The sequence below is a fragment of the Coenobita brevimanus genome, chromosome 97 (genome assembly GCF_032717465.1).
Source record: "Coenobita brevimanus isolate Jiangsu-jjx chromosome 97, ASM3271746v2, whole genome shotgun sequence".
NCBI classification, from domain to species: Eukaryota; Metazoa; Arthropoda; class Malacostraca; order Decapoda; family Coenobitidae; genus Coenobita; species Coenobita brevimanus.
Window position 1 is genome coordinate 49,118,490 of NC_137050.1, and position 26,206 is coordinate 49,144,695.

The 26,206-nt window shown below is 41.7% G+C and overlaps 2 protein-coding genes across 2 annotated transcripts in view; both read right to left on the reverse strand.

Annotated features, from left to right (window-relative positions):
- Positions 1–1,828: 1,828 nt before the first annotated feature.
- On the reverse strand, positions 1,829–12,546 carry LOC145413693 (melanization protease 1-like). Its single transcript, XM_080283348.1, has 8 exons — positions 12,514–12,546; positions 11,698–11,890; positions 11,067–11,172; positions 9,594–9,690; positions 7,746–7,845; positions 6,482–6,589; positions 5,175–5,278; positions 1,829–2,743 (listed from the first exon to the last, which is right to left on the reverse strand). Exons 1-8 carry the CDS (start codon positions 12,544–12,546, stop codon positions 2,534–2,536), a joined length of 951 nt encoding a protein of 316 aa, XP_080139474.1. The 3' UTR covers positions 1,829–2,533.
- A 4,635-nt stretch (positions 12,547–17,181) lies between these two features.
- The window catches only part of LOC145413694 (venom serine protease Bi-VSP-like), a 32,063-nt gene continuing 23,038 nt past the window's right edge, over positions 17,182–26,206 (reverse strand). Inside the window, exons 2-4 of the mRNA XM_080283349.1 lie at positions 21,419–21,485; positions 20,560–20,686; positions 17,182–17,275 (exon numbers count right to left, since the gene is read on the reverse strand). Coding sequence (XP_080139475.1) covers positions 17,182–17,275; positions 20,560–20,686; positions 21,419–21,479 — 282 coding nt within the window. The 5' untranslated portion in view covers positions 21,480–21,485. The remainder of the gene's footprint in view (positions 17,276–20,559; positions 20,687–21,418; positions 21,486–26,206) is intronic.

Genomic DNA, 26,206 nt, shown 5'->3' on the forward strand with positions numbered 1-26,206 from the left:
ATGTAAAACAGACATATGAATGAGGAATATTGTAACTCTAGAATTAAAGAGGCAATGATGAGAGTATTTTATTTAGAGGTGCACATATAGTTAAATGCAAGCCTTCGGTAAGTACCACGTTTACACTTAGCATCACGAAATATACAGTATTTATTTCCTTTTTCGATAACTCTGCTTCTGCTTGATTGTACAATGGGTTAGTTCGTATGTCGTCTTCAGTAAGTTTCATGATATCTGATAGTGACGTACATACATACATATGCATATATGTAAAAATGCATATAAAAGTATAATATATAATAGTACAACACCAGTTTTCCAGCACTTTTGATTCTAGAGCCATGCAGGATGGATTGTTTTGCTGGACCGAGGAAGGCCACAAATGTCACATATGACAATTCAACTGAGACCAACAGAAGTCACATATAATAACTCAACAGTGCATCGCCGACCCACTATCATTCAGTGTAATCACGATGATTAAATAAATTCTTTATAGACAACCTAGCCTGGTTCTGTATCACGCTGCCTGCCAAGTCCACTTCATCACTCCGACGCTGTTGAAACCATTCCATCATCACTAGATCATGTTCAGTACCCTTACCATCTTCATAGTTTTTCTGTTGTTCGTTTGCTTCTTCAGGTTACTGTCTGCATCGAATTTCAGTACTCTTTTTTCCCCTTTGCTTCTTTATATTATAAGCAGTTGATGAACCAATACCATATGTGTCACAACTTAAGCACGGGAACACCATGTTCCAGTTTATTCAACAGTTCTACCTTATGGTGCTTTACTGTTTTTGTTTTTAGCATGGTAAAAGTGTCTTTCTACATTAAATCCCCCCCAGATAGTTGTCAATACACCATTGTGGCCAGACATTTGAGTGAATATACATATATGTGGAGGTACTCCTATGCACTTGTTTATGCATTCCACAGTAACTTATAAAGTGTTTCAGTGTATACCAGCGATGGAAATAACATTTTTTATTTTATTCCTATTTATTGCTTAATTAGATTTCTGAGGAGTTTCGTCACTGTGGTAGTTTGAGGGACCAATTCCCTGTGATCAATGAGGTTTGCCTGTTTGAATATATTGGTGTACGCTTGACGCCACCACTCACACTTACATCTTTCTTAGAAGCCATAGCTAAGATTAGATGTAAGTAAAATGAGATAAGAATCAGACAGAACACAGGGATCATCACCAAGACATGCAGTGTAAGCAATCCAGGTGAACACACACTACACTCAGCACTACCTGTGGCTGCCCGGTGAACTATATGACGGGTGCGAGAATTTCAAATGCCTTCTCATAATTTTGTCAGGACTAAGAGAGGTGCCGGTTCATTCGATCCCGGAAAAATGGTGTTGTACCTGGTATATATATATTATATATATTACATACATTATATATACCGGTACATATATTTTATATACCGGTATACAGTATATTATACATATATGTATATATATATAAAATATTTATATAATATATGTGCATAAAATATATGTAATGTGTATAATGTATATGTTTCTACAATGTATATAATATTACATATATATAACCTCGTCTGATTAGTGAAATGACGTATAACATTTTTTACCAAAATGTTTAACTGCCTGCTCCGAGCACCATTAGCCCAAAGAAGGTGTTAATGGGAATTGTAGCTGTTGCCTGACATCTCCCTACATTATTGCAGCACTGAGTATCATTTTGCTTTCTTTGTATGGTGAGGCATTCCATGTGCTAGAGACACTATAAGCGACATTCACATAGCCTAATTATAACTCACATTACACTCACGGGCCGTAGTTTAATCACGTTCGTACCCATTTACAGGGACGGGGATCGGGAAAGAAAATTCTAATGAACTTCTGATCAAATCTGCGTTTCCGGGTGGAGAGCGTCGGTTCCTGTAGCGTGGTGGGGAAGGACGAGTTACTAACCGTGACTGTACACCGAACTTTAATATTTCGTACTCAACATTAGAACTCCTTTGCTAATTTTCATCCCGAAAGTTCAACAGCAGGGTCACTGTGTTTAGTGTTATTTATATACGTACTGAAATTTGTGGTTCAGCTGGATTGTACCAAGGTCAGTCTGCACGTGGACTAATGCCCTTCTTTATTTATGCATTGCTTATCCTGTCTCACACAACCTACCCAAGGTCACTTGAGAGTGTCAGTTTCAAGTCTTCAACCAGCACTGTTATATATTACGAGGAAAGTTAAGGAAAATAGAGCAGAATTCATGAGAAGTTCATTTTGAAACATCAGGGTCATCTGTGTTTGTCAAATGACCACTAATTACAAAGATTCCAATTCAGAGAGCAGCGGAGATTTGTGGAGGATAGGTATTAATTTATTCACTCATATCATAGCCACAGGTTGCGGCACTAAAGTTTCTTTTAAAAAATTGGCACTGGTAATGATCTTAATACTGAATTGAGTCAGTTTATTGCTGCAGGTTGTTGAGATCCATGCAAGACGGAAACTTCATGCATGTAGAAGTTTCATCAGTACAGCCAGTTTATGGACGCAACTTGCTGAGTATCCAGTTTATGTAGAAATTGACGCTGGTGTAGATTCCTTGGCTCCTCTCTGCTCCACAGACCGTAGGCCCAGAACTGACGATGCCGAGGATGTAGCTGCGTGTGTTACCTTTGTTGTTGACCACGAGGGGGCCGCCGGAGTCACCGCGGCAGGTGTCCTTCCTCTCACTGCCACCAGCACACACCACCTGTACCCAAAACACCATGTATTAATGCTCGAAATTTAAGGCTTGCATTATCAAACTACATATCAGTGCTCAAGTTGCAGGCTTGCATAATCAAACAGCACGTATTAATAGTCGGATTTCAGGCTTACATAACCAGATACCACGTAAGCTCGGATTTTAAGACTTACATAATCAAACCACGTATTAACGCTTGGATGTTGAGCCTTACATAGTCAAACACTACGTATTAATGCTCGGATTTCAAAGCTTACATAATCAAATACCATGTATTAATGTTTAGAATTAAAGGCTTACATAATCAAGACACTACTATTAATGCCCGGAATTATAGGTTTACATAATCAAACACCACATATTGATGCTTGAATTGCAGACTTCCATTATGAGAACTACATTACCAAGACTATATTTTGAGGAAATGGTAATAACAATAACAGTGGCAACCCCAGGCTCCTCTGAACGAGAATTCGGTGGCCTGCAGGCTAAAATTCGCTGTCTCCTGAGTCCACCAATTTGGGGGATAGGGAGGGAAATGAGGGATGTTTGTATACCTGGCCTGTGAAGCCGTCCAGCTATATCGGCGCCACCACATGAACGGATCCCTTTCAAGCACCAAGCTTAAAAGAAATCCTCGTTTCAATAGTTTACTGTAGCTTGTAATTCTATGCTTCTAGAACGGTTTAAGATTCAAGGCGTAAGAAAGCTGAAGTGACTGAAAGCTCCCCGTTTTATATATCCCGTTGTAAGTGACAAGAAGTGACTGACAGGGATAACCTAGCACTGGAATGACATATTTTTGACGGAGCAGCTTTTAGAAGTCGTCTCTGATTTATATTTTTAATAACCGTATAATGGTGTATATTCTACAATTTTAATAGTGGGAATGAAATCGATATCCAGTCAGATTTTGAGGCACCATAATTTAATTTTTTATAATAAATACTACTAAAACAATCAAAAGAGTAAGGAACAGCTCATGAAAGGCGTCGTGAATTAAACTTTGTAAAGGTACAGGGATGATAAAGTTGTCCCACCTACATTTTCTCCAGAATTGTGAGTGAGAATGTAGGATATTTACTGACTTGAACCCATTGAGAAGAGTGGCATGTCGTCTATATCATTTATGCCACCCCAAAAGCTTTTATTCCCCACAGAGAAGTCCTCGCTATGAATCTTGGTAAGGGAAGAGGTTACTACACTGGAAAGACCTCTAGCGGGGAAGGGTCTGGTAGCTAGTCGTATGTCCCTTTACCGCCTCAGTTTGATGATATGTATTTTCCTGTACCATGGATCTTCAGTTATTTTATACCTTTTAACCCCTTCACTGCCGCGCTATCTTTTTGAAGCATATCCCTGTCTGTCTACAGCACGACGCCTTTATCCCGTAAGGGGTGGCCACATACAGATCACCTCCATGTCGCCCTTTATCCCGCCAGTGCACTGCCCTGTTCCCAGCTCACACACCCCTTCTCTCATATACCTCTCCACTCCATCCCTCCATCACATCATCTGTCTCTCCCTCCCTCTCTCCCCCTCCACCTTACTCACATGCGCTCTTCTCGTTAGTCATTTACTCTCCATCCTCTCCACATGGCCAAACCACCTCATTGTATTTCTCCTAACGCTTTCTATTACATCCACATCCACACCACAACGTTCCTTCACTTCCTCATTCGTCAGTCTGTCTCTCCATGTAACTCCACATGCTCCTCTCATCTCATAGTCACTACTGTCACTCTTGACTTGTGCCCGTCCAACAAAGTCCAAGCTATGCTTCCATACGTAAGAGCTGTTATCACGATACTATCATGCAGCGATTTTTTTTTTTTTTTTTCAGTGCTAATATTTTTCCTGCCAGTAAATCAGTGGTTGTTCTTAACCTCTTATAATGATCGAATACTTTGAGGTCGTAAAACTTTTTCTCGCATCCCGTGCCAGGAGCGTCTGTTAGATTATACAAAAATAAGTTCTAGTTTTCACAATAAATAAATGAATAAATAAATGACGAAATAAGGACATACGCAGGCAGGTAGAGATAAAATGATTTCATGTATCGAATAGTAATAACCATGAATTTATGCTGGTTTTAAGTGACAGTCGATTATGAACTGTTTGTTGAAGGTAGGTTTACTCCAGAGATGACTTTATTGGCAATGTTTGACCACCTTTTTAGGAGCTCTTCTCTTCTTTGCTTCCATCAGCGATTTTCATTAAATGAGAGTTTCTGACATGGCCACACACATATCATCAGTTACCTCCAGTACGGGTAGATTCCAAACCCTGCCCTCTCTCACTATGGACACTCGAACATCCATTGCCCCACCTTGTACCTCATTCATAACGTCATCCATGTATATAAACACGACCACGGGGAAACGACACATCCCTGTATTGTTAGGTTTGTTAAATAAGACCCACTCTAGGCTCTTACCATATTAGGATCTGGGTATCGGGAGATGTCACAGAACTGGAAGCCGATGGGGAGATTCGCTTCTTGTAGGACATCCGCAAACTTGTTTGAATCTGGCACAGACTCTGGCAAAAATGAAGAAGTTAAGGCTTAAAATGTGCAAAAGTACATAGCATTTGAAGATACAAGAGATCGATTAATTTTCTTTTAACTTAATCTGCTGAAAAATGAAGTCTGGAGTTTAAGAGTACGGGAACTATGTATTTAAAGTTGTTTTAATGTAGAATGTCCTTGTATTGAAGATTTGAGAGAACCGCGTATATGATGTATATATGCGACGCCTCCGTGGCATAGAATGAGTGTTAAGACGTAGGGATGGAATAAGTGTAAAAACAAGAGATGAAAAAATCAAAGAAACTAGAAAGCACTCAGTGAGCGCATACTCCCGCCAATGCCATTGCAGTTAAAAAGGATCCGGATCCGGGTCCGTGGAGATATTGTGTGGAATACATGGGAGCCGGATCCATCTCAAAATTTAATCAGTTGTTCCTTGACCCATGGCCCACTCTTAAACAGAATTTTATTGAAATTCATTGAGAACTTTTGGAGATATTGTGCGGAATACTCTGGATTCAGATCCGGATCCGCACCAAAATTTAGTCAGTTTTTTCTTGGCCCATGACCCCCCCTTCCACAAAATTTCATTGAAATCATTGAGAACTTTTGAGATATCATGTGGACAAACAGACAAACATAGGTGAATACATAACGTCCGCCAACGAAGAAGTTGGCGGAGGTAACAAGAGAGCACATGGGATGGGAGAATCAGACGTCTATACCCAGTGCTACTGTATATTTCACACTGTACCCACAAGGGCGTTTCAAAGGGGATTAATAGCCTAGATGCAGGTAGACAGGTACCGGTAGTAAGATAGGCAGATATCAGAAGAGAGAGAGAGAGAGAGAGAGAGAGAGAGAGAATATGTAGGTAGGTAGGTAAGTAGGCAAGTTTCCCTGGGTACTAATTTCATCCGCCATCTCACATAACGTTGATGATTACACGAGTCGAGCGAAGCCAGCTGCCCACACCAGGATAAACCCTAGCGTTGAAGGACTGGCAGTTTCACAATCAGGAATGCTAACCACCCTGCCATTGTAGATAGATAGGTAGGTAGGTAGGTTGGTAGATGGGTGGATGGATGGATGTGGCAGGGCACTAAGATATCATAACACAGAGATATAACACATAACGCGAGAGGGATGGATGAATGGATGGATGGATATTGATTGACTGATAGATAGATAGATAGATGCCACAGCTGTCTTACCGGTGATACCCCAGCCAGCCACCCAGCCGGTCCTGTTGGTGTAGTCGCGATTTACAACGCCTAGGTCCCGACGCAGGTCCCTGGGCAGGCAGAGGGGAATCACATGGACTGCGAGAGCGAGAAAAAGGAATTGGGTTAGACACTATAATCCTCGTCGTCCTCGCCCTCGTCATCATTATAACTGTCCAAGTTCGCTTCCTTATCTTTACTATCATCGTCACCGTCATTATCGTCATCATTACAACTGTCTTCGTCCTCGTCATCAGTATCACCGTCCAAGTCACCTTCATCATCATTAGTATCATCGGCACCGTCATCGTCATTATCGTCATCATTACAATTATATTCGTCATCTTCGTCTTCCTTCTCCTCCTCCTGCTCTTTATCATCATCATCCCCATCATAATCACCATCATCATCATTGTCCTCCTCCTCCTCCTCGCAGTCATTACCATCATCGTCATCGCCAGTATCATCCGTATCATCACCCTAATCTTTTTCTCATTTAAGTAGGTTACTCCCTCGGTTTTTTGATCAGTAGAGGAAAGAAAAACAAATTAAATAAAAAAATAATCCATACACCAGATTACAGATGTCCTCCATTCATTAAAAAAAAATCTATAACAGTTGGACTTGAATGGTTATATGTTGAAGTTTGGGGGGAAACTATTCTGGGGAAGCGAGTTGATATAAAAACTGATCAATAAGGAGTGACTCAGTGAAAAAAAACATCGAGTGAATGGAAAGCTTTGAGACTAGAGAAGAAGATGTAGTATACAGGCTTTCTTTATGCAAATGTAATAGGAAACGAATTAATGATAGTGAAGATCAGTGCAGTGGTTAAAATATCAAAGCACAACACCCTGGATACAGAAACTGCAATATTATGAGAAGAAAATATAAACCTATGCCCATTTTATTCTAACTTGGCCTAAAATTGTCAATATTGAATGCTGAGTGGTGACAATTGACACTAGACTATGATGCTAGTCACGAAAAAGTGCTGTGGAAAGGATGCAGAGCCACCGAATTGCCTTTTTGTGCTGTTGGGCAACGTGAAATAAGCTGCAAAAGGTCGAAACTCTGGACCAAGTTAAGGTGAAAGGAGTATAGTGGATTAAAAGGGCAAACTTGCGAATGACATATGCAGTAGTCACACTCAGAAGACATTGAATAACTTCGCTAATGAGAATATTTAATGAACAGTGCAGTAAGATGAGTGCGCAGTGGACACAATTAACTGTATCACCAAATCTGTACTTACGAGGATGAAGACTGGCTCGCTGGGAGAGTCTGAGGAGTGCTATGTCGTTGCAATCTCGGCAATTCCTTGATCTGGGGTCATAGCCTTCATGCACGATTACCTGCCGAAATTTGGAACAGAAAGGAATAATGTAGAAGTCTCCATATAAAGTCTCTGTTAGTCTATCTCTTCATTTAGCTACAGCCAGCGTCTATAATATCTTGGACGGGGTGGCTACAAACAAATCGCCTCCCTGTCACCCTCTCCCGTGCAAAGAAATATCAGTAATTATATTTTCAAGGATTCAGGTTTTCCTCGAAAGTTTATACTTAGGTTGGACTGATGCATTGTACCTGAGACCATCTTATTTTTTTTTTTATCTTTCACTGTCATTAGTCCATATATAATTTTCATCCTATTCCTACCCAAGCTCTCAACATCAAAGCCTTCCGATGCTCCTCCAAGTCCAATTTCCATCTTATTTCAACTAAAACTCCAATCTCTCGCCAAACTCCCATACTCCTCGTTGGCTGTATTGGTACCAAAATTCCAGTCTCTCAACATCGTCGCCTTTCCAAACACCTCTAAGTCTTTTTTCCCTTCATAAGCTGCCCATGACACTCTCAGGCTGACCTGCCTCTGCTTATAGTGTCTCTCTAACCTCTCTAGCTCCCTGTCCCAGTTTCACATTAACGCTCCAGCCCCACCACACAAACAGGATGTCCTCAGTGTCTTGATTTGCAGTAAACAGAATTTCGTTGTGTGGTAATTGATTACAGGATGCCTATACTATTTTCACCTTAACTTGGCCCAGATTTTCGTCCTTTTGCAGCTAATTTCACGTAACTCATGACAGAAGATAATACTGCGACTCTACAGTACATCCTTTCCACAGCATTTCTTCTTGACTAGCACAGTATTCTAGTGTTAATCTGCTGTTCCAACTCATCCTTCAAGGCTTGACCTAAAATTGACATGGCTCAGTTAATGTGCAAAAAGTGATCTGTTATAAAAGGTGGTTGGTGGTTTAGTGGTTAGGATGCCTCGGTCAGAGTGCCGGTCTTCCATAGGTTTGATCTCCAAGAAGCGACTTTTAGAGTTTGTCATTTTATTTAACCAGTGGAATTAGGATGGTTTACTATTCTTACCTGTTTTCGAGTGTTATAGCCAATCCTTAGGCACTGGCGCCTCGAAGGGAGTAAAATGAGATTGGTTGTTACTGTTTCCTTATAATTCTTCCACGAAAACCTCTTATTCTTGTCTCATCTTTATCAAAATTGCATCAAAACTGACCAATATTATCCTGGCCATCTTGAATGATTTTTTTTTTTTTAATTATTATTTTTTTGTTTACGTGTCCGACTCTGGGCAAAGGCTCAGGGCCTATTTCTTGGGGGCAGTCACCTATCCCAAGGCCCAGTAGTCCTCCTACACCTCCACATGTCACCACTTCGGCGCTAACACTCACCGTCCATATTGAATACATGCTAGGGCTGTCTCATACAGGACTGGTGTATTGGTATTAGCGGGGGTATTTTTACGATATGTCGCCGGGTCATCTGGTAGATCAGGAAAGTCTGCCTTTTAGGAAATTCAAATCCTTAAACTGTTCCCTGCCCCAGCCGGGATTCGATCCTGGGTCCATTAGGACTGCAGGCCGCCTCTCTACCGATTCGGCTTATAATATTAGATTATACCTGAATAAGATGCCATTCACGGAGATGTTGTATGGAAAGGATGCAGGAGCGTAGCCTTGCCTTTTTGTACCACTGGGCTGGGTGAAACACTACAAAAGGGACGAAAATGTATGGAAAGCGAAGGTGAAAGAAACCTAAATCCTTGCCTCTCCCATCATCTCTGCTCACTCACCTCCTCCACTGGTATGTCCTGTGGAGTGGGGGCACAGATGCTGATTTCGCAGTCAGGGTTCCTGCTTAGCGTATGTTCTCCAATCCTCACGAATTCACTGTAAGAAAGAATTTAAAAATGTTACTTTAAGTTCATTGTAATAGTATGGATCACATATTTCAGCGAGAGCATGTGTCCATCCTCCCTGACCCGGACACATGCTCCTGCCGCATAGGGTGAGGGGTAAAGAGAGCAGATTACAAATATAAACAGAAAATATATATTAACTAAGCTGTGTAAGTTGGTAATAAGAAATTCTGCAAACTTTCTCTGCAGAAAGTAAGAGATTAACAGTAAGATGGTAACTCAACACTTACGTCTCAACCTGTGTACTGGTGAAGCGGATGCAGTGTGCGGACGCCAAAACAAAAGCTGAGCAATGTGAGTATGGGATAAAAAAACTAATGAAACCTTATGTTTTTTTTTTTTTTTTTTTTGTTTTTTTTACCTAGGCGAAGATGCACTTGACAGGTTGGAGATGGTTGGCTGAATGCAACATTACCTCATAATCTCTTCACTCGTTAGCATTATTAATTGACAACATAATTATATCTGAGGGGGAAATTAGGGTTAGTAAATGTTATTCGGACATGTCGCATTCACCCAGTCATCACCAACCTGTCAAGTTCACGTGCATCTTCGCCTCAGTTAAAAAAAAAATAATAATAATAATAATAAAAATGAGTATAGTTACACAGAATGACTGAGTCCCGCATGCTCGTCGGGTAAGGAAACTCCGTAACACCTCTTCCTCAGCGATTTACTGTGCATATTACTTCTTATCATCCTCTATTGTGTTATTTAAATCATTCTAATATCACCATTCTCATAACGTACAAAATTATATTAACCAGCCATATCCAAAAATAAATCGCAAAGGAAAAGATGTTGGTAAGCTTCCTAACTGCACGAGGATACCGTATTGAGTGCCAAGGCTAAAGAGACTTACATCTCAAGGTCTGTATTGGAGAGACGGATGCTGTGAGCGGTGAATGGCGAGAAGCACGATGAATTAAGCTAACCAGAATGAGTATAAAGAACAAGCAACTGAGCACTTCCATCTAAATCTGTGTATCGGAGAAGTGATGCAGTGAGAGGCCGCCAAGACAGAAGCTGGGCAATGTGAGATAAGAAGCACGCTGAACTCAAGTAGATTGGAACAGTTATCAGTCTGTAAAAAGCTCTTGGTCAGGTAAAAGAGAAGGGCTGTGTAAGCTTTTGTCGTATGTATGGTGTAGATGTTGAGCAGTTCAGTATCGTTAAGAGCTATTTCAATGGTAGTGAAGCATGCGTAAGAGTAGGTAGGCATCTAAGCGAATGGTTCAAGATCAGTGTTGGCGTTAGACGGACTTATGTGATGTCCCCATGGTTGTTCAGTATATAAATGGATGGGGTTATGAGAGAGTACCAAGACCAAAGCAACGAAGCACTTACATCTCAGCGTCTCCAGTGATGAACCGAACGCAGTGGGCGGCTGTCAGAATATAGCGGTCTGAAATGAGGGCCCCGCCGCAAGCGAAGCTGCTTTCAGTGCCGGGCTCTGTTTAGGGATAGAAGAAACCGTTGTCTAGGAGCCATAATATACAGTGACAGAAGGCTTAGTAGCTCCTCTCTCTTAGCTATAATGCATTGAAGGCTTAATAGCTCCTCTTCCCTAGCTATACGTTTCACTTATTGCATTTAATATTTACTTGTATCTTATAGTTTTAATATCGTCATACTTTGCATAGTTTTTAGCTAAGACGCCCCCTATTCCCTGTACCCCTTGTGTGCTCTTATGTAACCATTTCTAGTCTAACGTATCCTAGCGTAACGATATCAAGCATACCATTTAACCCAACTCCAGCCAAGCCAAACTAACTAGCCCAACTTAACCCAACCTAATCTAATCTTACCGAACCCAACCAGATTTGATCTTATCTAACCTAGCCCAACCTGACCCAGCCTAACCTAACCTTACCAAACCAAACCAAACCCAATCTAATCTAGCCTAACCTAACCCAACCCAACCCAACCCAACCCAACCCAACCCTACCCTATCCAACCCTACCCTATCCAACCCAACCTATTCGGATCCTGAGTAGCACTAGCCAAGGCCAGGCCAGCAGGGGTGCATCCTTCCCGTTGACGATGCGGTCGATGAGGGGCGTCACTCCACAGTTCTCGGGCAGCAGGGAAGCTCCGTTGCCTGGGTTAGGTGCAGGGCCAGGTCGAGGGGTGGGAAGCAGGAGAGGTGTAGTGCCTGGCCTCACCTGGGGCTGCAAAGTTATGGCCTTTATTATGCGTCATGCGAGGAAGAAGCCTTAGATTGCATTGCTATCAGGGAGACAAGGATAATCAACCCATTATTTCCTGAGACGTATTTTTTCAAGCTATTTTCAGATTATTTTATTCAGTCCTGGAGAGACTTCTAGAACTGGAGGGGTTACGTGTACGATAGTTTTCATTTGCCTCTTCTGTACAAAAGGTCTCATAAAAGCTAGACAAAATCGTCTGGAATCGGCAAGAACAAATCAGATACATCACCAAACGAGTCTCGTATTTGACGTAATTTTGAAGATTTCGTAACACTGTTTTCTTTGCGATTGATTATACATCTTAAGCTTAATTATCTTCTTGTACGAACGTGATGCACACCCTGTCGATATTAGAACGCAGTCGGCAAGGAATTTGTCTTATTAAGCCTTCTGTGTCACTTGTAATGCGATCCAGAGAGGAGAGGCTTAGAGCGGACAGTTACTTTTCCAAGTCCCATTCTTCCCCTGGAATACGGATCGATCGACTGGCACTACAGTCACTAAACATAGCCCAGATTTGTGTCCCTTTGCGTCTTAATTATTTTGTAGCTCATAGGTAGAATAAGATGATACTATGGCCCTACATCCCTTCCGTAGCACTTCTTCATGACTGCCATCATAGTCTAGTGCCCATCTCTTGTTACAGTGCTGTATTCGTGATGGAGATATTGCAATTTTAGGCCAAGTTAGAGTGAAAAGCGTATTGTGTTTTGACCACTAATCCCTCCATACCGATCGTATTTCTTGTTACTTCCAGACGATTGTATTCAGTTTTGAACAGATATCTTGTACTGAGGGGATTAGTAAAGACTGTACGTAATCGATATACTCGATTCAAATAAGGTAATATACAGTAAGCACAGATTAGGATCTGCACAGATAGCCTTGAGTTAACTCTTACTTCCGACCTGTGATGGGCTGTGGATCACTGAGGGTCCCTGTTTGTCAAGTGGCCACCATCGGAATTTTTTTTACTGTACCAGGGGTCACTGCTTCAGGATGAAACTAGTTTACTTGTCCCACATGGGAGAGTTCCTTGTTTCAGTGAAGTGAACGGAGCTAGGGCCTGATTGACTGCTGCCTACCTTAAAAGCGCTAGGCAAGGCTGCCGCACCACCCCTAAACATCCACACTGTGCACTGTGTAGTTTTCATGTTATGTCCACAGACGCCCCATTAACTCAACGTACCCGTTTATAATGTCATGCCGTAACTATTAGTTGATTTGATTACTTTCTCTTTCAGGTTACTCAGACGGGTAGCTTATAGACAAAGGATGGTATTATAGAATGTGACTTTTCGTTTCCAATATTTCCTGTGAAATTTCCATGTCAGTTTTTCCATGCTGCTTGGTGGTTTTTCTCACTTTTTCTTGGAGGGTTTGGGGGTGGGGGGAGCCTTCTTGCTTTACCATCCTTATCCTTCAGCTTGTAGAGTTAGATATTATAGTCATAGTCTTCTCTGTAACAAGCAGCCTCGAAAGGACCATAAGGTCTGTTGCTGTTTGCTTTCCTATGTAATAGTAGTATTAGTAGTAATAGTAGTAGTAGTAACAGTAGAAATAGTAATAGTAGTAGTAATCGCTACCTATAGTGATGTTCATATACCGACGTTAATATAGTGATGTTAATATAATGTTTATGTAGTGATTTTTTTATAGTGATGTTTATATACCGGTAGTGATGTTTATATAGCCAGGCAGGGGAGCCAACCGGTTATATCAGTGCCACCACCTGAAGGCGTCTATCTCCTTTATTGAAAAATGATTGATTAAGGCTTTATCTGATCCTTATATTTCCAAAAGATTCTTCAAATAAATAAATAAATAAAAATAAAATTGCCAGGAGATTGAGCAGCTAGGAAGTATCGTGTGAGTGTAGAAAGACTGAAGGAAATGTATAATTGTATTGCAGGGGTTTAATTAAACAAATGTAAAGTGCTCCCCAGTGTTTTATTTTGTGCTTATTTGTCTGTCTGTGTTTATAGCCAATGTATTACTGGGAAGAAGGTTAAAGATACCTAGATGGATAACTCTGTAGGCTAAAGTTGTTGTAGATGGATAGGTAGTTAGATAGATAGGTAAATAAATCGATCGATAGGTAGATAGACAGATAGATAGATAGATAGATAGATTGATAGATAGATACAGAGACAGACGGACTGTCAAATGAATGGATAGACGGATCGACAGATAGGCAAATGGACACAGATAGACAGACAGACAGACAGATAGATAGCATTATCGCTTATCGAGATGAGACAAGAGAGAGAGAGAGAGAGATTTGCAGATAGATAGATAGATAGACAGACAGCTAGATAGATAGGTAGGTAGATAGATAGATAGATAGATAGACATAAAGACGCCTCTAGCTATTTTGCTGAAGTGCAGGACAAGAGGAACTCCATCAGCAGCCACAAGTCACGTGAATGGATCGCGGCCAGATATATCCCGCATCGTAGCCCATATATATTTCACTGAGAGAGAGAGAGAGAGAGAGAGAGGTCGATAATATGTTGGGGAGGAATGGGGAGCTGAAGGGAGGAGAGGAGGAATGGGGAACTGAAGGGAGGAGAGGAGTAATAGGGAGTTGGAGGGAGGAGGGAGAGCTGGAGGGAGAAGGTGAGGGAGGGATGACAAGAGAGAGAGGAGAGGAAGAGGGAGAGTTTAGGGGAAGAGAGGATTTTTGGGGAGTGGGTTAGGTCACGGGATGGGGGAGAGAGAGAGGTTTAAGAAAGAGGGATGATGTGAGGGAGTGAGGTAGGTCGGAGGTTTGGAGGAGGGAGGAGGAGGAGGGGAGAGCAGGAGAGAGAAGGGAAGGGAAGGAAGAGTGAGAATGGTCGGGGGTTAGGGAGGAAAGGGGAGGTGGAGAGGGGACATAGGGAGTGAGGTAGGTCGGAGGTTTCAAGGGCTGTGTTTTGTGTTTGTCCAGGTAACAAAACTTATTCCCTGCCATAGTCTACTTCGACTGTGTTCTGTTTCACTGCGCCACGTTCCTGTTGAAATGACCATACCTACACCACACCACTGTCTATTCCAGTTTTCTCTTTCACCGTCTGTGTCCTGTGATTGTACAAGTAATCAGACTTACACCATACCATTGTCAGCCTCAGTTACCTTCTGTTTCACTGTGTCTCGTGTCTGTCCTACCTTCTTCTATCCTACTGACGACTTTCCCTGCGGCAGTGTGGTAAGGAGAGAGAGTGTTTGAGCTGGGAGTCAGGGTCATTGTCGAAGTGGCTTTGTAGTTTTCATAACATAACTTTCGTAGTGACTTAATCTGCACTTTAATCTTAAATATATCCTTTTAATCTTGAATATGTCCCTTTAATCTTGAATATATATCCACTTTAATCTTGAATATATCCCTTTAATCTTGAATATATCTGCAATATATCCTTTTAATCCTGAATACATCGCTTTAATCTTGAATATATCCCATTAATCTTAAATGTATCTGTACTTTAATCTTGAATATATCTCTTTAATCTTGAATATATTCCTTTATATTACCGATGAATACTAAGTAGGTATTAAACGACACAAGTACCATATAAGACCATGCTAAGATATAATACATAAAATGAATCGCAAAGGAAGAAGTGCCACAGAAAAATAGACTCTCATTGTCACTCAGCGGGAAAGCTTTCTAGTCAAGAATAGGTGTGTATTCATTGCCTATCTCTCCTGTCACACGAATCAAGAGTGAGATGAGTGGAAATGAGTTAAGCTGAGAGAGCAGAGTTTGGAGTTAGGTGGAGAGACAGATAGATTAATGAGAAGAAAAAATTGTGAGTATTCTGGTGTCGGTCCTGAGATTCTGGAAACCGTTAGGAATACTCTGAATGATAGTTAATAGAGAGTGAGAGACTGACTAGGAGTATGTGAGCAAAGTGTAGGTAGAAAAGGGAGGGAATCGGCGATGAGGTGGAGAGAAGGGGTGGAGGGACAATGAATGAAAGAGGTGTGAAATGGAGGGGGGGGGGTCAACATGAAGGTGGATGACAAGGCGACGTGAAAGGTATTTTTCCTGGTCATCCCCTCTGGATTAATGCGTATGGATAGTTAGATATAGATAGATGGACGGATAGATAGATAGATAGATAGACAGATAGATAGATGCTTCCCTGCTAGCTATGGCGATGGAATGTGCCACATGAAGAGTGTCTGTGCGATTGCAGTATGACTCACAGAGCAAAAGAGTATGGAGAAAGAAAAATACTTGCTAAGAAGATACTTGCTGACGTTTGAGCAGTCATGAGAACTAAGAAAGGCAGGAGATAATGTGGATAGGGTACTTCGGGTACTGTCGGCAAACTTTTGGTACTGTACAATTACTAAACAAAGCTGTCGAAGCTCGTACTGTGCTTTACATTGCTAAGTACAGGGGGAGAAGCTTTGGAATTCTGTACTGCAAATCCTTCTTCATTAAGCATATAGTCTATTCTGTAACCCACTTAAGTTCAATAAAGTAGAATAACAAAGAATATATAAAACAGGATAATTCAACATCACCCTGAATTTTTAGCTTGGCCGCATTATTATAAACAACGAAACACATAGAAAAAGTCACGATACTCAGTAAACATTGGTCTCCAAGCATACGTCTGTCCACTTAGCTCTTTATCTACCTGCTCTCCTATTAAGCTTTCCTTCCTGTGCTAATTTGCTTCTCTGTCTTTCTATTTAAGCATGTTTTTCGTGTTGTCACTAAATTCTTGCATTATATTTAACCACTGCAGTAACACACGCAAATAAATTTATAACCATCTAATAGAAAATCATGCACTGTTAGCGGGCTTGTCGCCAAAAAGGTAATCGCTTTTGGTGTGATTTGATGTGATGAGGATGATTTGCTTAGGTGTGTGGTGTGGAGTGGAATGATGTGTAGTATGGTGTGAGGCTTGGTACAGTGTGCTGATGTGAACCGTGGTGAAGTATAGTGTGGTGTGTGCTGTGTGTGGTGCTCATGGTGTGCTGCAGAGTGGTTGGTATGGACGCTTTGGTGGTGTGGTGTGGAGTGGATGGTATGGTGGTTTGGAGTGGAGTGCAATGGATGGTATGGTGGTGTGATGTGGAGTCGAGTGAATGGAATGGCGTTGTGGTTTGGAGTGGGTGGTATGAGGGTATGGTGTGGGGTGGATGGTGTGGTAATGTGGTGTGGTGTGGTATGTGTTGTGACATGGTGTGGTGTGTGTTGTGAGATGTGGATAGTGTGGTGTGTGATGAGATGTGGATATGGTATGGTGTGCTGTTTATGGTGTGGTGTACAGTGGTGTGTGGCGTGGTCCTACCTTAGCTTGGACGCAGCAGACAAATGGTCTCCCATTCATGAGTCGGCATATGGACCTGTTGAGAAAAAAAATTGCCACTTAAAGAGAGCTAGGGGCTTTGTGTGTATTAATTCACAACGTGCTGTGGAGAGCCTGGGGCATTGGGTGTATTAATTCATGAAGAGCTGTAGAGAGCTGGGGGCAAAGTGCAGTAGAGAGCTTGGGGCATTGTGTGTATTAATTCATAAAGTGCTGTATACTGTATAATGGTGACTACGTGTTGCCTATTGTATGCAAAGGTCACATCCGCTGTAAAAGTGATGTTAGCCCTAAACCTTGAGAGGAGTCCATTAATGTAGTCCAAGAAAATTTGCAAATGATTGTGCAATATCAAAATAGCATAGTCCTAGCAGTAGTAGTAGTAGTAATAGTAGTTGCAGTAGCAGTAGTTGTAGTAACAGTAATAGCTCCAGGTTCATCTGAAACGCGAACCTAGTGGACTGCAGGCTAAAGCTGTTCTTCTGCAATTCAACCCATCTTCCTCTGGGGGGAATATGAAGGGAATTGAGGGACGTTTCAATAGCCTGTAATGGAGCCACCCAGTTATATCGGTGCCACCACGTGAAGGCATCCCTCTCCTACACCAAAACTGCACAGTACACCAATAATATACCGGTACTCTCAGTTTAAATCTTACTGTCATGAACTCATATCTAAATTAATACTTGCGTGGACCAAAAAAAAAAAAAAAATGGTAAGCAATATTTCAACAGCAAAATTAACTGATTTGCTTACAGTATTGATTTTGCCTGATTGGGCGTGTCATTTGTCCCCATGTACACTTCAGCAGGCACATTAGGCTGCTATAGCCTAACAAGGCTTTGAATTAAGGTGAGCAATACGTCGGAATTATGCGTGCGTCATTAGGTCCTTATACTTTTAGTCTGTTTTTTCATCTGTGTGGACGGTGCAGGAAACTTTCAAGAACGATGTGTCACTACTACCCCCGCCACTGCCCTGACAGCAGCATAAGTAATGGGTCACCGCGAAATTCTGCATGAAACATATAGGTGAGAAGAGTACGAGGCCATAAATCTGTGACTGTCCCATTTATAATATCGCTCCCAGCCGGACAAAGGTGAGCCGGAGTATGTTATCACCGTTCTCTGGGACTCTTTCAGTAATAAAAGGTGGCTGTTCGTTATTTAAGTGGGTTCCGTGGCATATCTTCCTTAGTTGTTTATTTTGCATAGTACACCTTAGTATTTCTTTCTATGCCATTTATATCACTTTCATATCGGTGTAGACTACGGATATAACACACACGATTGTATTAACGAGTCGGATACAGAAATAAATTGGTAAGTACGAGGTGCTAGTGAGTTTCTTTAACATTCAACAGGTAGAGCTAAATTTCTTTGTTTTGTGTGTATTATTTTTTTAACGCTCGGGTAGACTGACTATCAGCTAACAAAACAAAAAAAATCGTCTAACATAACCAAGAATAGAATACTAGAATCCTTCCGACCATGAGAGCGTTAATGTTGACATCATTAAGTGTCTACATTGTCTGATTCGTATATTGATTCTCGCCTGAATAAAACCGTCTTTCGTTATTGGTAATAGAGTAGTAGAGTTGTCTTCGTTATGAGAAAGTTATGAAACATGGAAGAACGTTGTTCAGTGGCTGTCTAACAAAATCATTACAATACAGACGTTCTTTGCCAAAGAATCTGAAGCTCAGTTGAGGTGCACATCAAAGACTATCCCATGAAAACATTTAATTACTGAGGACATTACGTACACATTCAACTCCCAAGTGAGCAGAAAATCATAGAAAGCACCCACGAATGTTAATACACTATAGGATGTAAGGGAACATCTATGGGCATTTATTGATAGATATAGGCACAGGGCAAACTGAGTGTTACATCAAAAACATTCATCACAGGCAATCGAGTTGACCATAGCTGACCTGGGTTGATTCCTGTGGGGTTTGTCGAGGAAGATATGTAACATTCTTCCAATCGCCTACTGTATCACAGACACAAAGCTCATATTTTTGTTATTATAATCTTTGCTTTGCCTCGTTTGTGATTATAAAGTCAAATATGTAAAGCTCCATGAGTAACAGTGAAAGGGGGCAAATATAAATATGTCAGCATTTAAACATGTAGATATCTCAGTATGTCGAGCAGTGGATGTCTGTAGGGAATGATGAAGTAGAGAAGATAGCCTAGACTGAAGGAAGTTATAAATACTGAACAAAGCAGAGTGAAAGGCAAGAGGTAGAGTGAAGGGCAAGAGCTGAGATCAAGATAAGAGATTACGTTAGAAGTAAGAGATTGAGTGAGTGACTAAAAGGCGAGTGAGAGGCGAGGTTGAGTTACAGATAAGAGTTTGAGTGAGTGGCTGGAGATTTAGTGAGAGACAGGAGGTAAAGTGAGGCAGGAGGCAGTCAGATGCAGGAGGTAGAGTGAGAGGAGTGTGAGGCATGAGGTAAGAGTGGGTAGAGGAGAGACGTGGCAAATTAAGCAGAAAGTTGAATAAAAAGACAAGAGTGGAGTCGGAAGCGAGAAGTAATATGAGAAGAGTGAGAAGCTAGGGTTAGAGTCAGAAGCTAAGGCAAATACACAAGCAAGGGACAGACTCAGAAACAAGGGACAGAGCATAGAGTGAGAAGCTAAAAGTATTCCAGAGGCTAGGGGAACAGAGCCAAGAGATTGACTGAGTGGAAAGAAGCAGAGGCACGAGGATAAGAATCAGAAAGTAGAGAGATTGAGGCAGAGTGAGAGCGGCAAGTGACAGAATGATATGCTAAAGGTAACTAGAGACGATGGTCAGAGAGCACAGCAAATTTGCGCCCAGTCTTTGACCTTTCAACAGTATGCACCAAAATTAAGTTACTTCTTCCCTTCTTCGCACACAATTTATCTACGAATTTTGATCCAGATCGTATCAGGTATTCATGAGATAACGATGTGCCTTGAATTTTTACTTCGACCAGCGACCTTTGATTTTGACCTTTGTTCGATATGCACAAAAATCGAATCATCTCACAGCCTCATTGACATCTATGACCCCATTTCCATTTAATCAGATTGGGGATTAATAAGATTGCCGCCCCTCTGCGTCAGAATCGAATAATTTCTCCTCACATTCATGCAAAATGTTTGTGATGACTACCAGTCAAGCTAAATGGGACATTGATGAAATAAGTTACTAGATAATTACACACACACACACACACACACACACACACACACGGGCACAGTACCTACGTCCTCTATGTCACTGATGAAGAAGTACCCCTGTGTGGCGGGGTCGGTAGCCAGGTAGTGATGGGCGGACGTGACTCACCTGCGCAACACATTGAAGGCATTGGGTCCCCTCGCTCCCGATTGAGTTTGACGTAGTACTTGCAGCAGCTGAGGGCACTGCTGGATACTGATACACTTCCCCGGCTGGCCATCCTGGGTCCGACAGCCTGTACCAGCAACTCATGGTTAACGAAGGAACTGATGGATAGGCAGCACATTCTCGGTCTTCAGTTAGCGTCCATTAACGACATATTTAGTTAAACTGTTATTACATTTCCTGCATCTGCTCGTCTACTTCCTTTCTTTAGAAGATCGTATTTGGACGATTTTGTAATGCTAGAATAAACTTAATGTATACCTTAATATATTAGGTCAGTATTAAAAGAACTTCACATACTCAAATAGCAACGTTTTTAGGATGCAATTTAAGGGTTATGTTAGAATTAATGAACCAGTCTTAGTAACTTATTACAATGCAGAATGGGTTAAATAAGACTTCCTTGACGTTACCCTTACCATCACAACACTAATACTAGCCTCGTTAGTTCTCGCATACTAATAGGTTGGGGTAAGTCGGCCTTAAACCATCAGAATGAAGAAATGACAAGGCTTATGTTTACTTCTGTTCTTACATATTGAAAATCTTATCGTGCACCACTTTGGCTGAAACAGTAACCTCCCAAAAATAAGAAATCTCCCTCATATACTCGTGTGTGTGTGTGTGTGTGTGTGTGTGTGTGTGTGTGTGTGTGTGTGTATATATATATATATATATATATATATATATATATATATATATATATATATATATGTATGCATATACTGTATGTATGTATGCATATAGGTAGATAGCCATGCATTCATGGATGTACTGTATATATAATCTTTCATTTACTTACTCTCTTGGCCACAGACGACTGCCACTAGCCCGGCCAACACTATCAACCACCCGCACTCCATCAAACTCTTCATCACCTGCAAGTACCAACATAATTAATACACTCAGGCCCTAGTGATTTACTTTCAGGTGACTAATATCATCTGCTTTTAGCTGAAATATATATTACTTGAGTTTTCCGACCTTCTGGGGGTTTGGTAGTGACATTGCTGTCTCTCTCTCTCTCTCTCTCTCTCTCTCTCTCTCTCTCAGGTGAATACAGTGGACGGATTTTAACGGGAATAAAATGCTCAGAGATTAACCAAGGAAAGCACTTCACCATGAGGATGTTTATTTTGTTTCGTTCCTGCTATCTCCCTTCAGATTTATCCTTCACGGAAAGACCATACATAATCAAAGGCTTAAAAGAGTCTTGCTGGAGACTCATAAATCTGTCGGGTTAGATTTATTATTTAATATCCCCGTGTATTTTTTAACGTTCTTTCAGTTTAGAAAAAGTTTGGTGGTAGTTTGAGTAGATTGAAAAACTGAAATCATTAGTCAGTAACCAGAAAAAATACCGAAGTGCTGCCAAAGTTCTGAATGTATTTTAGAGGATTTATTAAACTTTTCTCGTCACATACAGCTTGTGATCACTAAATTTTTATTCATTTGTTTTTCCTTCCTCTGTTCTGTTGTTTAAAGAAATCGTGTGCAGTTAGTGTGGATATGAAGGTACGATTATCAGATTATGAGCTTTGAACGTTAATAAATTTTGTGCAATGTTATAAAAAAAGCAAAACATTTATAGAGTCAACAAAAACGGTAGCGCAACACATACAGATCCTTACATTTTGAGACATTGGACGAAGCATTGTGATATTTGAGATACCTTGTAATGTGAACGCAAATATCACAGTACCTTTGATATTTCAGAGTACTCCAGTATACATAAAACGGCAGGATACAAGATATTACATCCTGAGTTTTAAGATTACTAGCGTCACCCATGTTTAAGGAATTAGCTCAATTTCATACCCATCTTACCCTAGGAAGACATTCCATTTATTTACTTACTTATTTACCATACTATGAAGGTGAAATGGTGGGGGACAGGGCGACATGGAGGCAATTTGTTTCTGGCCCCCCCGTACGGAATTAAGGCGTTTGGCAATAGAAAGATAGACTATGAAGGAGGAAGGAGTGGGTGAACTATGAAAATTGTCCAGTATGAACACGTTTGCCGTTCCGTCATTTCCCTGTTGTGCCAACTTTAAAACTATTGATGTTTCACCATGTATTTGCTGCTTTGTATCAGTATGTCACATTTTACTCCTTCTTTCTTGACCATAGCAACATCAGTGGCTAGAGTGTTGGGACTTACAGGCTACTGAGGGGCTAATACAAAATCTCACTGTAAAGGTAGGCAGAAAAGACTTATAATTATTATTTAAGAAACTTTCACGTACATTTAAAGTTTGATTAAAATGTGGAAAAGTACGTTGTTTAAGTGAGGGAATATAAGAAAGCGTTTGAAACAGTTGGTGTATGGCATAAAGTTAAGCAAGAATCACATATACTGGAGAATGAGGTAAGCGCTGGTAAGGAAGAGGATAGAGAGAGAGAGAGAGAGAGCTAGAGAGAGAGAGAGGGAGGAAAGAGGAAGTGAGGGATGAAATAAAAGAGGAGGAAGTAGGAGGGAAAAAGTAAAGAGGCAAAAAATAGAGACGGAAGAGATGCGAAAAACAGAGGGAAGAGTAGAGAGGCAGGAAGTACAGTGAGATGCAGCAGGTAGAGTGAGAGGCAGAAGTGAGTATAGAAAAAACACATGAAAAGTACTGGAAGAAGGTAAAGAAAATTTAGATAAAGAGAGGTGTGTATGAGTTCTTGTATGCATGTATATCCTTCCGTAAGCCAAGTCTCACAGCGAGGGCCTTGTGAGTCGTGCTGTGTGTGTTTGCGACGAGCCTGAACTGCGGATGAGTCAATCCAGTGCAAGGTAGCCCAAACCAGAGGCAGCGTTACATGACATACTTGTTGTAGCTTCTGGTGTGAGTTACCGAACGAAAAAACTCAGCTGTAGTGCAGACATGTAGCGTAAACACGTAGAATAACTAACGTAGCTTCTGGTTTGGGACAGTAGGCTAGTAAGTGTGTGTGTGATTGCACTCGCGTGAATGTGTGTAGGGAGGGAGATCCATGTTGAGGGGAAACGTTTGAGAGAGAGAGAGAGGGGGGGGGAGGGGAATTGTGTGTGTGTGTGTGTGTGTGTGTGTGTGTGTGTGTGTGAGAGAGAGAGAGAGAGAGAGAGAGAGAGAGAGAGTACGAATGTTTGTCCTTGAATTTGAGTTGGGCTTGTATTGTGATCCTGTGTTTGTGTGTGTGTCAGTGTGTATTTCTGTTCCTGTGTAAGTGTTTGTATTGGTCTTCCTGTGTTTCTGTTTGGCTAGTCTTCGTGTGTGTGTGTTTATGTCCTGGTTTGTACTGGTCTTCCTGTGTGTGTGTGTGTGTGTGTGTGTGTGTGTGTGTGTGTGTGTGAGAGAGAGAGAGAGAGAGAGAGAGAGGTAGAGGTAGTGGTGCCCTCTTTCTGCTCCTTGATATACCAGCAGTCAGGACCTTGGTATAAAATAAAAGATAACGCAACCCCTTCCATTACCCCAGAGTGCCTGCAGCTCTCTCTCTTTTTCTCTCTCTCTCTCTCTCTCTCTCTCTCTCTCTCTCTCTCTCTCTCTCTCTCTCTCTCTCTCTCTCTCTCTCTCATTTTTGCTGGTATCATACTTTCTTTTTAGTTTCTCTCAAGCGCCATTCTCAGCACTGCCTTTCTCCCTCCTGCTTTTCCACTTGCTACCAGCCCGCTCTTTCCTTTTGTTTCCTTCTATCGCTATTTTTAGAGTTTGGGGCTGGAAAATGATGATAATTTTTTAAAAGCAGTCGTCATTAAAATCATCATCACCACCACCATCGTCATCGTCATCGTCATCATCAATCATCATCATCATCATGCAACTTTTTCTAACTAAACGCCTGGGTGAATATTAATAGGTTTGCCCTCCATTCATTCTGTTCAGTCTTCATTCACAGTTGCCCTCTCTCTAATTTTCACTGTTGTGGTAGAAGCAGAGGAGGAGAGGGGCTAGGTGGAGGACCAGTAGAGGGATATATGTGTGAGGGTGATAGATCGTGTGGGGAAGGAAGGAATAATCAAGAACTAGCACCTAATCTGGCTATATGACGCTAGGCTAGATTTGAAGTGGTTTTGGCGACGATACGGTTTATCGTTAAGGCACAGGGAGGAAGAGAGGAAGGGTCAGTGTCAGTGGGAGATCTTTAAAGCATCCACGTGTGTGAAGATTGGTAGAGGGAATTGCTTTGTTAATACATGAGATAGGACGGGAAATGTGAAATGTTGTGTGGGGAAGGGTGAGTCATTCTCTCTCTCTCTCTCTCTCTCTCTCTCTCTCTCTCTCTCTCAATTGGGCACAACTCCTGACACCCTTATCGAGTCCCAGGCTGGTACACTTTCCTTCGCATTGCTCCTGAGCCTGTATGCTCGTGAGTTAAGGAAGCTTTCTAACACCTTTTCCCTGGCGATTTATTGTGCATATTGCCACCACCACGACCACCACCACCACCCTTTCCAATTCGAAAAATCATTTCTTAGCCGATAAGAATCGTCTGGTGTTAATAAGAGTAAAATAAAAATGTTCTTGGTTTGTTTAGGTAAATACTGTTGCTATTTTTCGATTTTGGTAGGCAACACACATCCAAATATTGTGCTTTGGTTTAACTGGGCTGCATTTCGAGCATATTTAGAGCTTTCTATACATTACCCAAGTCACTGTTGCTTTCAGAATTTCGGTGCAGGCAGGAAGGGATGTCAAGAAATAGAGCCTTCCCGTCGTACATCTTAAATTGATAGTTCTTGTCTGCCTGAATGACTCTTGTATAGTGGATAGACAGAAATCCGCCCTAGCTGAAAAAGTGCATATGATGGACAGTATTTGGCAGACAGTAGAGATAATGATTTAATTTGTTCATCCCCTGCTTTTCTATCTATCTGTGGCCAGACGCTGAAGGGGTGGCCACAGACAGATCGCCTCCACGCCGCCCTGTCCTCTTCCATTCGCCTGCCCTTACTCCAAACACCTCCCTCTCTCATATACTCGGTATCTCTTCACTCCATCCCTTCATCTCATCCTTGGTCTCCCCCTCCTCCTTTTCCCATTCGCCTTACTCACATACACCCTTCCAGCATCAGGGTTTTAGCACTTCAGTCACATCCACAACACAATCCTCCTTCAATTCCTCATGTGTCAGTCTGTCTGTCCATGTAATCCATGCTCCTCACAAAAAACTCTGTTTATACTGCTCTCACTCTTGAATTGTCCTCTCAGCGGGACACAATAGGGTCAGTGTCTGTATACACGGGTAGTAGTCGCAGTAGCAGCTACAACCCTACGCCAGTCAAAATGTGAACCCAGTGGAGTACAGGCTGAAACTGCAGTCCACCATCCTCCTCTTGGGGGGGATAGAGAGCAAGATGAGGGAAGTTTGTATATCAAGAGAGCCCCACTGTCCAGTTATATCGGTGCGACCGCGTGAAGACGCCTTTCTCCATGACCTGTATATACAGTAGTCTAAGGGGGAAGGGGGAAAGTAGGAAATATTTTGTGGCCCAAGGATCTCGGCGCAGAAACGTTGCACCTCCCCTCCCCCTTCCCTCCGCCGCCCCCCTCCCCCTTCCCTCCGCTACCCCCATCCCCCTTCCCTCCGCCGCCCTCCTTCCCTCTGCCCCTCCCCTTCCCTCCGC

Coding starts and splice junctions, on each gene's coding strand:
- LOC145413693 (XM_080283348.1), bottom strand. CDS start 12,546: ATGGCAGTCATGAAGAAGTGCTACGGAAGGGAT. Junction 11,891..12,513: donor AGAAGTGCTACGGAAGGGAT/GTAGGGCCATAG, acceptor ATAACTTTGCAG/CCCCAGGTGAGGCCAGGCAC. Junction 7,846..9,593: donor AGGACATACCAGTGGAGGAG/GTGAGTGAGCAG, acceptor AAATTTCGGCAG/GTAATCGTGCATGAAGGCTA.